The 13,609-nt window shown below is 35.2% G+C and overlaps 1 protein-coding gene across 3 annotated transcripts in view; it reads right to left on the reverse strand.

The window, feature by feature from the left end:
- Positions 1–256: 256 nt before the first annotated feature.
- Positions 257–13,609, reverse strand: part of NFX1 (nuclear transcription factor, X-box binding 1) — a 103,336-nt gene continuing 89,983 nt past the window's right edge. For 2 of the 3 annotated variants that reach the window (XM_082291204.1, XM_082291202.1), the window contains 3 exons: positions 12,201–12,346; positions 5,229–5,330; positions 257–3,735 (listed from right to left, as the gene is read on the reverse strand). In XM_082291204.1, coding sequence (XP_082147330.1) covers positions 3,660–3,735; positions 5,229–5,330; positions 12,201–12,346 — 324 coding nt within the window. In that variant the 3' untranslated portion in view covers positions 257–3,659. The remainder of the gene's footprint in view (positions 3,736–5,228; positions 5,331–12,200; positions 12,347–13,609) is intronic. The other variant, XM_082291203.1, reaches the window with a different exon arrangement.

Consider the following 13,609-nt stretch of genomic DNA (forward strand, 5'->3'; position numbering starts at 1 on the left):
TTGAATCTTCCTGTCACTTACTGAACTGTGATGGCAAAATTTTTACATCACCTCTCCACCCCCCATTTATCATCCTGAATTTGTTGTATCTAAAGCCCACAGAGACTTTAAAGTTACATTAGTCCTCACTTCCCCTCCCCCCATCTGCCTTACGGTCACCGTTACAACTGAATGGTGAACAAACAACAATAAAGGGACCATAAGTTAAAATCATACATTTTATTGCCAAGTAGCATTTAGGCTGACATAATAAAGGGTTTTTCATATAACCAAAATGTACATTTCTATCCAGAATCATCTCTCCTGTAGTTCTGAATTCCGAGAAGGCAGCATACTCTCCATTTCCTGGGGAGCCCTCTTTACGTGCTTCATTCTCCACACAGCATTCATTTAAAAATCACTTCAGATCCAGGAAATCACACCTTTTATATAAAAATTTGAGGGAAAAGTCTTCCCAAATGTCCATTTAAGTTTTTACTCTTGTTTCTCTGTGATGTCTCAGTCTTCCAACCCTTGAACACCAAGATGAAGTTTGCAAACAATTCCAAAGCACTGAACTTTAAATTAAGATTTATTTTGGGTTTATAAAGAAAGTAATTTTACATCAGTAACTTGAAAAAATCAAGTTAAATATGAATTTTTCAACAAATAACAAGCGTTGTAGAAAAATTTTATTTTGCTCATTTCATTATGAAGCAGATACTGTAAAAACTGCCACAGAAACAGTGATATTGAAGTCTACTTATGCATCTTATACAATTTTAGGTTAAACCCAAATACTGAATATTCAGAGCACGTTAAATATGTTAAACTATACAGAAAGGCAACAGCACAGCCCAAATGCCAAACTACCTGCCTATTTTAAACACAGTTTTAAAAGCACTTGATGAAGTTGCATGGATTCCAACTGGTATCACGTAACTTATTTCAGAAGATGCTTACTGAAAGGTAAATGTATTTACAGGAAACTATTATTCTTAGGGCTGTGGAAAATTGCTAGCATATCAAAGCTGAAGTCATAGTTACAGTGATGTCAAAATGATTTTTGTCACTGACTTCACGGATGCAAAGATTTCTTTTACCTACTTATTTTTCTATTAGATAAAAGGTGTAAAGGCCAGCTCAGATTTAAAAAATAGCTATTTGAAAAGTATTTCCACGAAGCACACGTGCAATATGAAGCTAAGTTATCACATATATCAAAACTCCAGCCTTATGACTATACCATATGAAAGTCAAAGATTGCAGCAAAAGCAAACAAAAACAGAGAGAACAGCACCACTGTTAGCCTTGCTGAATTCTTTCTTAAGGCTATGTAGCTGAGTTCCAGGGGAAAATTACTTTCATGGCAAACATACGGTATCATATTTTTAACCAAAATTATTAAAATGCATTTAAAAAAAAGATTCAGTACTTACAAATTTCTTCGTAACTACAGGTATGCTCCAATAGCCATGATTTAGAGATGTGTAACATACAGATCTATAAAAATGTTTTAACATTCATGTAGTTAAGAGGCAAGTGATAAGAAGTATGACTTCTCAGTATGAACAGATTCAGTAATAATTATTAATCTTAGCCTGAGAAACTGAGATTACCCCCATTTTCTTATTACAAGCAGTGGCAACTTGACTGCTAAAGTGCGTCACACCAAAGCTCTCATTTTTATGTTAATGCCATAATCTGATAAGAATTCCACTAAACAGAGCTGAAAATAATGCTATGAAAACCTTTTAGGTTTTAAATTTCAAATCAGAGGTGCAAATGTGATGGTTTTGGCTATATTCATGTGAAACTGTGAAAAGTTAGTAGGCTCCACCTTTATTCCATTTCTTGTCAACTAAACCACTTTGGTAACTTATTTCTTCAGCTGATCTTAGCAGTACACCTTGTAGAATTAAACCATAATTTGCTTAAGAAATTAAGGGCAATGTAAGACATACTGATTTATTTTTCATTTCTGTTCACAAAGTATTAGACAAAAAAGTAAAACAAATTAAAATCACTACATACAAATTAAAAGCCTGAACACTCTTGAAGGTACCTGTTTTACCTGAAACACTTCAAATGTTTAGTAACATTTAAGACTGCATCTTTTAAAATGTGAAATAATAAACTCCTATAAAAATACACAATAATAGCATGCATTTTATTTTCAAAACATTTGGGGGGACAGATATGGTCTGTGAGTTTTCTACTTGTTCCATGTTTCATGAGCTGCTCAATTGAAATGTAGCCATGGAATGCTTCATAGTTAAGGCTCAGGGTCATATGATAACTCTAAGTGAATCTAAGCATGAGTAAATGCCTTCCATTTTTTGGCAATGAATCTCACACTACAACATAGTGAGCCCCTTTTTAGCATCAGCCTCTGATGCTGTACAGGGGACTCACCTCTAGTGCTCCGTTGTTGCAGCCTCAAGCAACAAGAACCAGAGTACCTCAGTGTCAGAGTTCCCAAAGCTATTAATACAAAAGACCTTCTCCTCAGGAGAACAGCTATTACTCAAATTCAGAGCTGTACCACCTCTTCTGATCAGACCTACAATCTCCTCTCCCAGAGAGCTACTCAGCTATCTTAAATCAAGATCTGGAAACAATTCACCATCATGAGACCACTCTGGTGTCTTTCAGTGTTTAAACTGCCTTCCCATTTTGCTAATGGTATTTCCCATAAAACAAAGATCTTCAATTGCCAAATAGTTCAGGCAGATGGTCTTATAACTGTTACAAGTATTATTCCAAATACATAACATACTTAAACCAAACTTCACGCATTTATCTTAAGCTTGCACAGTACAGAAAAAAAAAAAAAAACCCCGCAATAAAACCATGCACAGAACACCAAAATAATATGTAATGTCTGATTTTGTTCAAGGTCTTGAATAAAAACATAGTAGTAGTAGTAATCTCATGTTGTGGAGTTGGTTTTGTTGTTGTTTGCTTTGGGTTTTTTTCTTTGTTTTTGCTTGTTTTTCTTTTCTTTTTTTAACATACCAAATTTGAGATAAATTAGAGTATGTCTCAATTCCCCACCTTCCCCAAATACTGGTTCTTCCGATTCCAAAGCAAGTCTCTGCTCTTAATAGGCATTTATGTATATATTCACACATAAATTTTGTATTTCTTTCCATGTAGAAGTATAACTCAAATTCTCAAATTTACCACATTAAACCAAAAATGAATTAATAAAACATGAAAATACTTAAGAATATCCCAACCAGTGTTTTTATCACGTATTATTTCTAGTCCATTTTAACTTGTGTAATATATGTCAAAATAAATATATGAGATTTATTGTTGTTCTTAATATTCCAAAAATATATTTGTTTACCGCCAGTTCTCTTGCTTCAAAGTCATCAATGAAAATCTACATTATTCTGACAGCACATTAGATACAAAATTGCACCAAATCCAGATTTAAAAAGCTATACCACTATTAGGTATTATGCAGTTACATAAACTGTTGAAATGCTTAACTTTTTAAACTAGCTTATCAATCTAACTTTAGATGTCAAATTATGAATATATTGAACAACTGATCATTTGACAGATAATCAAAAAGCACCTCACACAATAACTTAGCATTTTCACCCCTAAGCTTCTGTATCATAATCTATGTGATTCTGATTCATCTGAATGATTCACCATCAATCACTTCAGTCCTGGACATCAAAGTAGTCAATTACTGGCTCTTCCTTTAATGGTTTGGATAAACCACTGTTTCCACTACTCCTGAAATTATAAAAATATTAGATATTACTCACATGCATGTAAAACAAGATACAAAGTAAACTGAATCACAAACTCCTGTAATGTCTCAATGTGCACATACACACTGCATCGGTCACTAGCATGCGCTTCTAAATTAAGTTTTAGTTGGAGTACCTTAATGCTCCAGAAAGCCTTTGTTAACTGAATTTTGACAAAAATATATGCTTGATTAAATTAATGTACATCGACATGTGTCTGAATCGACAGAATTTGTTTTGGGGTTTTACTAGAAAATGTAGTTTACCAGTAATATTTATTTAAAAAATGATACTGTAGTGAAGATTAAATGTCCAAAATGCCCTCTTAAAAGAAACAGCAAAAGAAATACTGTTGAACTGAGCTGATGATAAATCCACTTGATTTCAAAAGCAAGAATAACAAAAAAAAAAGGTAATAGCAAATTCAAACACTAAAGATTTTTTTCAGTAAGACAGTATGAGATCTTTCACAAGGTTTTGTAGAATTAAGAACTTCTAAAGAAACTTTACTTCTAGAAATGAAAAATAAATGGCTAAAGTCCTTTATTTAATTTTGCTACATAACTCCTTGTCATTAATTAGGGTCACTGAAGACAGCAATCCCACAGAAGTGGAAACGAAGAGTAACAACCTGTTTAAAACTGACATTGAATTACACCTTAAGCAATCCTTTTGGAAATGTATTTTGCTCTAGATGCTTAGCTCTGAAACAATTTAAATTTTCTCAGAACAGCCTACTTTGTATTCCAGCAGCATCTACCAACAGTAGCTACTGCAACATTAAGCAGTCCCCTTGTGTAAAAGGTACTTGAACATGATTTCAGATGCTAATCTGGGAAAAACTTGGGAAGAAAACACTTTTGAAAGGTAAACCTGAAAAAATAATAAGCCATCCATTAAAAAAAAAAAAAATCATAACTATGAGATAACTACAGGTATGTGAAGCTGGCAGGTCATACAATGTAAAGACTGTCCTTTTAGGACTATTGACCAAGATGTCTTATATATCCCACCTTCAGTAATACTCACTATCTGATAAAAATGGTAGTTCACTTTTAATCAACTGTGTAGTCATATCCACACAAAAAAATACATTTAGTATCTGTCCAAATAAATAATTTTATGCCAGTAAGACACTACTCTTGGTTAAAGGTAAAAAAAAAAAGGAATCCCCAAACCTCCAAAACAGCACTCTCTTCCCAATCATGTAATACTTATTAAAAAATAATTTTAAAACCCCACAATATTTGTTATACTACTACCCCTATAACACACAGTCAATCCTATGTTTTTGTATCACTTAATTTCAGGCTTGCTTCTGTGGAAAGAACATCTCAGTGCATGCTGCAAGCTCCAAAGCTGTGTGTGGGTTAAGAAAAAAGAAGAAACAGTGTATAAAGTTGAAGCTTAGGAACATGGTCCTTGGGGAACTCAGAACAAAACTGAAGAATACGGTTTTAAATCCAAATTCCTTACTTATCTGTTTGTTTGTAATGAGGAAGAGGAGGTGCAGGCCTGCTCTGCATTTCTTTATCTAGCACAGAAGTTAAGGTATTGCTTGGACAAACCGATTTCCCTCTAAAGAAATAAAAGAAAGATTACTTAATTCAATAGGAAATCATATTCATTAAGAAGTTGGGAATGAGCAATATTTGTAAGTAGCAGTTTTGGTGTCAGAGTTCATACTTGCATTCTTAAATCATCTATTCAAATACTTAATTTTCCAACCATGGAGACCAACACTGCAAAAAATACATTTTCATCACCAAGAAGATATCCAGTATTCTAAATGTCTCTTCACTTCTGTCTATAAAAGATGCAGAAGCAGCTTACTAGATTTGAGCATTGGTACCCAAACTCCTTTTCTGCATGTCCACAAATCCTTTCTACTATGAAGTGCATTAAATGATCAACTGTTAAAATACCAAAACCGGAATACTTATACTCAAGGGCAACATATCTGTTCTTTTAAAGAACAAGATATAAATCAGAAGGAACAACTTAATAGCTTAACTCAGCAGCATGAGAACACGGTTCACTGAATCTCTACAACATATTACCTAAAGTTTTGGAAGCACCTTCTCAAACTCTGGCAGTAAATCATGTTAAACTTGTTGATCACAGCACCCTGCTAAGCAGCACTCTCCCAAACAACAACTGCCTCTTCCTTGTAAGCAATTCCAGGTGAATCAGATCAGAAAAAAACCATTATGCATTAGAGTGGGGAAATTAAAAAATCAGCTTCTGTCCTCCACACTAATTACAATCTATTATGTGATTGCCACCACACAATGAAGCATCACACTTGTGCCTGTCCCATCTGAAGTGTAAGGGTCACCCCATGGCTATAGTCACAGGGCAGTATGTTCTCCAGTATAGGAGAACAGTGTACTTTAGCATGTATACTTATATGTTCTAAGCTGTGAATCACACTCAACTTCAGTTGGCAGTCTATGCCCAAAGGCTGCAATGGCTGGAGAAAGAGGAAGGATATATTAGAAAAAAAAAAAAAAAAAGTCTGAAACAAACCCCCAACACCCAGGAAAAAAAAAGTCCTAGAAAGATTGTTCCAAAAAGGCATCTAACTAAAAAAACCAATCCAAATAATTACCAAACACACTGTATCTCTAATAGATTGTGGAGATGTCTTAAAATTTCCTCTAAATTAATGAGCTACTTTCAAGAACGAGTTTGTCCTATTTCACTTGGATGATTTAACTGCAAGACTGAAAGAGCTTTCCCATTTACAGTTGCTTTTTCATCTTATCTGGGAGCAGATAAGATGAATAAATTAAAATTCTTAAACCTCATCAAGGTCAATTTCTTACCCTTCCTGCACCTTCTTCTAAACCCATGCTACTGACATTTTCAGACCAAACTACTTCTTGTACACTAATCACACTGCATTCCTGAATGGTTTTTATCGGGTATTAGCAAAAAGTTCTTCACTGAGAGAACTGCCAAGCATTGGAACAGGCTGCCCAGGGAAGTGGCTTTCACCATCCCTGGAGGTATTTAAAAGATGTGTAGATATGGTGTTTGGGGACTTGGTTTAAGGGTAGACTTGGTAGTACAATTGGACTCGATGATCTTAAGGGTCTTTTCCCAACCTACATGATTCTATGTCAAATACTAAATAATATTTCCTCCTTAATTACTTTATTTATGCATTTCTAAATAAACTCCTCTAGATCACGAGATTCTCTGTGTTTGCTAATTAAATTTCTACTCAATGAATACCAACACATGCATCTTGTTTCTTTCAAAATTACACACTGAATAGCAGAAATGCTGCAAAGCAATGTGTTGTGCATTGTTATAATTCCAGAAATGTGCACATGTTGAGTTCCATGCTTTGTCACATTCTTGGTAATTCATACTTTCTCCCAATTTCCCTGAGAGCTTTAAGCAGTTGAAATCTCACAACAGTACACAGATAAATGCCAGTTCTATTTCAGAGCTTACAAAAATTATGTATTTGTCTTATTTCCATCATATTTATCTTTTTTATTTCATAATGTCTTGTTTCTATCAGTTTGTATTTAAGGGCAAATTTTTGTGATATTGTGGCAACACAGATGAAAAACTCCACAACACTTTCAAGGTAAGTCAAAAGTCCACTAAAATATTACGTGGTGATCCCTGATCTCCTTTCAGTATTGTTTTAAACTGAGTACTGACAGTCTATTCAAATGAACTACAAAATCTTACAAACATAGGTCACCAATTTAAAAAGCACCCCCATCTCCCCAACAGTGAAAGTTTTCATTATCTGGAAAAGAAGTCACTTGCCAATGACCATAATTTTTTCAAGGTTATATTACGTTTACATGTACACTCTAACAACAAGTATATTACAGTCCTATCAGTTGAGAACAGCTAACTTTCCTCTCTTGTCTAAAACGGTTAAGAAGTCCTTTAGCTCTAAGCCTGCCATATAAAGCCAAATGCTCCCACTGCCATTTCACTTACATCTCAACGGTAGAGTTCTAACTGGAAAAAGACAACAGTGGTAGATGGGAGGGTATTCTGTTGTCCTCTTTCATTTTTATCAACTGTGACGCGCAAAAACATGGAAAGCAAATTGCCTGGAGGTAATTAAGAAAAAAAAAGAAAGGCTAGAAAGGCCTTCAACAACTAAAGTGTCTGCCCTTACTCTAGAACATCAGACTAAATCTTGCTTGTACAGTAAAAAAAGAAGAAAATAAATGAGAGCTCTGAAATGTCAGAAACACAACACTTTGAAGAATACATGTGCACTGATTTCTACTAATTAGCTAAAAAAAAAGAAATCTTACTGAAAAAAGAGAATGGTCCTGCATTTCAAGAATGTAAATCAGCAGTTCTGCTCTGAAGTTAAATGTTCCCAGGATGTAGAGGGTTAATCTAGCATACCTTTAAAAATTAGGAGGGATCAAAGCCTTGTGAACAATTAGAGATGATCCTGGAACAAAATCTACTTTGGTTACATCAAGGCCTAGACCTGTTATAGCTTTGACAAAATTTAGTATTCCTCAAAAAAAAGCAGAAGAGATAAACAGCAAATTGGTATGTCATGAAACCACAGGAGATTTAGAGACAAAAATCTATAAACTTACATTCCAGCAAAATGATCACCACTTTCTGTATACCTTGGTGGCACACTGATTGGTTAAAGAGCAAAAAAGAGATGAAACAGCCCACATTTACTCCATGTGGAAAAACCCCAAACAATTGAATTCAACTGAAGAGATGTACAATGGGAAAAAAAGAAAAAACTTTGATTAATTAATTACTGGAAATAAGAAAGAAAGCAGACCCTACCTAACCAGCCATGGTTATCTATCATCAGTTGTAAAAGAACTGTTGATATGAACACAAAAAGCTCTGCAAGTATTTTGGACATTTTGATATGAAAGTTGCTATTCTTTGTTTCATTAACTTATTCTCAAAGTAAGGAAAAAAAAAGCCAAGTGCCTGCCTCAAGCAAAAAAGTTGAGATGACACATTTTTAACAGCAGTACAGGGAGAAGCTTGAACATAAATTATCTGCTGATTTTAAGGCAGTGCTAGTGCTGACAGGATGGCCTGTTGTATAAAACCGGAATGTGGAAATCATTACTCAATTTATCTTCTTCAAGACTGCAAGCTCAATTTTTGTAACTATAGGATGGATCAGCATTGATCTGTTTTGGTATGAAATACTACAAAATTCCTTGTCCACTAATCTGTCCAGACTAATTCCATGTAGTCTTGCAATAATGTGCCATCATATTTCAGACAGAGCAGATTTTTGTGAAAAATGTCTCCAAAAACTGATAACAGTTGAGGTGGAATAATGAAGCAAATGGCTCTTAAATAATCCCCATATTGTTTAAACTTCATATAGTCTATGCCTAAGCTTTCCAGAAGGAACATACACTATTCTCAGGGCAAACAATGTCAACGTTTAAGAAAAAAACAATAAGAAAAAGATGCAGCTTTTTTTCTGAAGCAGGACTGCTGTTAAAACCACCTTGGCTGGTGACCTTATAGCATTATTTGTACTTAAATTGCTTTAACATTCTTAGAAGTTGCAGATGTCGAGAGACATTGCCTTACAATAGGCCTTTGTGATTGCAAAAGTGGGTACAGAGAAAGTTAGCTTTTGCCTCATGGCAGAATATAAAATTCTTAGACAGTGAAGGGTGGAAAAAAAGCTCTTAAATAAACAAGAGTACCTTCATGTAGTCATCATAATTTCTGTCAAATTGAATCTGAATTTTAGATACCAGAAAGGCTGCAGAGATAGTTAAGTAAAATGAATTTGTACCTAGAGTTCAAGTACTGAAACATGCCCAGAAAAACTTAAAGAAGTCAAAGGATAATGTTATTTCCTCAGAACATATACTTTCCTCTCAACCCTGCCACTGGGATGTGCAGTTTTTTCTTTCTGCGATGCAACTATAATGATAAGGGCGTTCCATGTGGTTACAGGGGTTTTAATTTCTTTAGGTCTTTGATCCTGCGGATCTTGTATAACCTACATCTATGTAACCATTTCTGAGCCATTTCCAGACTGACCTCATCGAAAGGAAATAAAACCCTGGGTAAAAAAACCCAACAAAACAAAGGACATGTCAATGAGACTGTGGCAGCATGTGGCTTTCTCATTGAGAACCATGCAGGACCTTGTCACCTTCTTGAGAAGTCCCCTTGTTCATGAGGAGAAACTGACCCTAACGTTCTTCCTGGAAGTAACAGGAAGAGGATGGGTCTTACAGGGATGACTGCCCTCAAAATCACTTCCAGGATGTCTCAAGTCCATACAAGCTGCTTACACAGTGGTCACTACATAAAAACAAGCAGACACCCCTTTAACAGGCTCTGGAATCCAGAGTTATTTAGAGAAGGAGAAAAGTTTTACTCATCTGAGTAAAAAACTTCAAAAAACCATTGACAGGTACAGCGAAACACAAGTGTCTACTTGGAAAGGAAGCTTTACTCTTTTCATCATAACAGTCTGGATATTATCCATTACCTCTGAACATAGTTCAGAAAGAATCTGGTATTGCAACTGTTGAAAAGATGGTGACTACAAAGATGACCAACAGGTAAGCACAGAGAAAGGCACTTACAAGGATTCACTACGGGTCTTACACTTCAAATGACACCAGAACTGTAATTCAGATCAAGGTTAACAGTCAATACTGGGAATGATCTCTGTGGTTATATATGGGTAATGCCGTACATGAGCGACACTAATGCAGCTAATATGATCAACTTTTACTGATGGTGATGGAGGCAGAGGCTGAGAGCAAAGCAGGTTTATGAAGTGTGCCCCTAGATCTCTGGAAGAGGACGAAGCCTGGTTGATAGAAGCTTTCTTAGCAAGGGGACTTTCTCACTCTTCTAACCTACCTGTAACAGCGATGCTACCATTTGAATGACACAATGGTGGAGTGTGAAGAGAAGGAATGGTCTTCTTGTCTGAATGATTTTCATTTATTTATACATGGAGGAGCCCATGATAGAAATCCGAAGGCATTGCTGAGACAGAATGAAACAAAACCATTTTGACTTTCTGGTGATTACAAGCTCTGGGAGTTGAAGAAGCCATTGTGAAATACACAAAAATATCATTCTGCAACTTGAGCTATTCCTCATCTGAGGCTACAATGTTTTTTATATCTTGAAGAAGTGGCAGATAAAAAGAAAATTAAAAGAAGTTCTGGGTGAATCCATTAATTTAAGAAATATTGGTGTGCAGCTGAAGAATAGTCTCAGTACACCACTCAAGTGTCTTTTAAGAGCGGCAGTGATGAAAAAGAAGCATGTGCATTCTGCACAGTATGCTATTCCCTGAAGAACACAAGGAGCAAGAGTAGAAGCAAGTGTGCAATCTCTCCTAAAACCATAGAGGAAGGCCTCCCATTCTCAAGCTGCAGGACTTGCCTTTGCTTTTGAAGCATAATCATCTGACCTGCTCCTTTTATTCTCTTCACTAATTTCTCATCCTGCCCCCTAATTTCTTCCTTTTTTTTTAAAATAAGCTTTTTCAAATATGAACTCTTTGTTCATCTTCCTTTACTTGAAACAAAAAGTATCATACGTTGTAAGATCAAAGTAATGTTCCATCTCTCTTGGAAGAAATCAAGATTGTAGCTAAGCTACCAACTGATGAACAAGTTAAGGAGTAGCTCATGGCACTCTAATAGCACGGAAGATGACAGATTTCTTACAACTGCAGTCAATATTTACAGTTTAAAACAACTGGTTGTCAAATAATCACAATTTGACAGCACAAAACTAAATATGCTGCTGAGTAAGGAGCATGGTCAATGAAGCCCTGATACCTGAGGCCTTCCCATACTATGTCTCTAGTGCAGTCAGCTTGCTTTTCCCCTAGCTATATTCCCTTCATTTTCTTCTCTACTATAACTGCCTTTTGTGAGTGTTCTCCAAAAATTTTCATTTTTGCTACGAAATCTCTTCAATTTGAAGTAATTCTAGCTCCCTCTTTGTCCATTAACTGAAGAGGGAGTATACACTGTGACAGCTTCAGATAGATGGAGAAATATGTTACAATAACCATATTTTTTCAAAGGTAGTGTAAATTTAAAGTATGATTTCTCAAACCAGTAATTAGTTTTCACAAAATTTTATTATGTATTTTATTTCTGACACCTCTATCAAATTTAGCTGATGACAAAAAGTTACTGCTATGATGAATGGAAAACAATCTTGCAAAATATTTTCTTAGCTTTTTTTATTTCTAATTGTGTTTTCTTCTCTGAAGATTTACTTAAGTAGTGGAAATGAACCCATGAAACTATCAATTCAAAAACTGCTTTAAAAAAAAATTTCTACTGGAAATTACTGCATTTTGCAAATTGCATTGTAAATAAACTCATTCTGGTAAGTGATAAAAAACCATCCAATTATTTAAACTATACTGTAAAGATTTGAAAAGAAAAATAAATTACATACTTCACTGCAGTGATAACAACATTGCGCTTTGGTTCGTTGTCATAGCTCACACTTTCAATGCCATAAACCTGAGCTAATTCATGGATGATTCTGCGGTGATCTCTGTTCATTGGTGGGTAACAGTGACTCTTCTTTGTATGCTTGCCCTGAATTCAACAGAAGAGGTTAAGAAAGAAGAAAAAAAAAAGGTGAAGTTTTCCTTTAGAGGAGCCAAGGGGAAGGAAACAGCAAAAAAAAAGTGTTTCTACCTCTAAAATTTTGCTGCTATGACAAAATCAATACCACAAATTGCTAAGACCTCAGTATTGACAGAAAGCTCATCTGAAAATATTAATTTAATTTCCCAAACTTAAATTGTATGTTCTCTATTGTGTCCAGCACCTCAAAGTATACACACATCCACACAGGGATATCTTTTAAGTTGGAAATACAAATCCTGATTACATTCATTCTACTTAGATCCCAAAAAACAATACAAAATTATTTTTATCTGAATTTGTATCTTTCAAAATGATCTGCCAAGTTCACATCAGATCTAATTTTATTTTGCAGACTGGCTTCACAATGTACATATTGCAGATAGCTACAAAGATGTCAAATTTATCAATCACTTCCCTCTACCAAAGAAGCTATTTATCTGCAAGTTCCTCATGTAATGGCATCAGTAGATTCTTTATTCAATAAAACCCCAAAGTTCTAGTTTTAATCAGTTAACGAGACTGGTAATGTTGATTCAACACTGATTATTAAATCAACAGTAAAAGAACAAACAAAAAATCAAGGCCCTATGAGCCCATATCCTTAATGGGTTGGATCAATTTGTGACAACAAATGCATATAAGGATGAGTCACTCAGTGCTTTGGTCTGCTTTCACAGATTCAGGACACTGCTTCAGATTTTGCCTTCATTATCACCAGTGAAGTCTTCTAGGTTTCTGGGTCAACAGAAAAGATTCAAAGGGAAAAACTAACTACCTGTAGTAGAATAAGTTCGAGTCAGGGACTTCTGGAGAAATCCCAACCTACAGAAGTTCCTAGGACTGTAGGCAGTGCATTTAAGGTCACTGAGAAACCAGAATGATATCCCACTTCTCCATCACCTCTGAAAGATTGTAAGAATGGGGTAGGAACCCAGTGACTAGAGAAAGGTAATTGTTGCAACTATATACAAACAAACAAAAAGAACCCAAGAACTACTGGCTGATTAGCTAAAATTCAAATCTGTTTTTAGGTACATGGAGGAGAAAAATACCTGGGAACAATCAGTGTGGATTTACAAAAGGTCAGCCACCAAAATTAATGTAAAAACCACCACATGTCACCAGAGGTACGTTGCAGCTATCCTGAAAATAGTGCGTTAGTATCTATCTCCTCCTAGATTATAAAATTGCTAAATTACAAATAGAAAC

The sequence above is a fragment of the Coloeus monedula genome (assembly GCF_965178545.1).
Source record: "Coloeus monedula genome assembly, chromosome: 1".
Classification (NCBI taxonomy): Eukaryota; Metazoa; Chordata; class Aves; order Passeriformes; family Corvidae; genus Coloeus; species Coloeus monedula.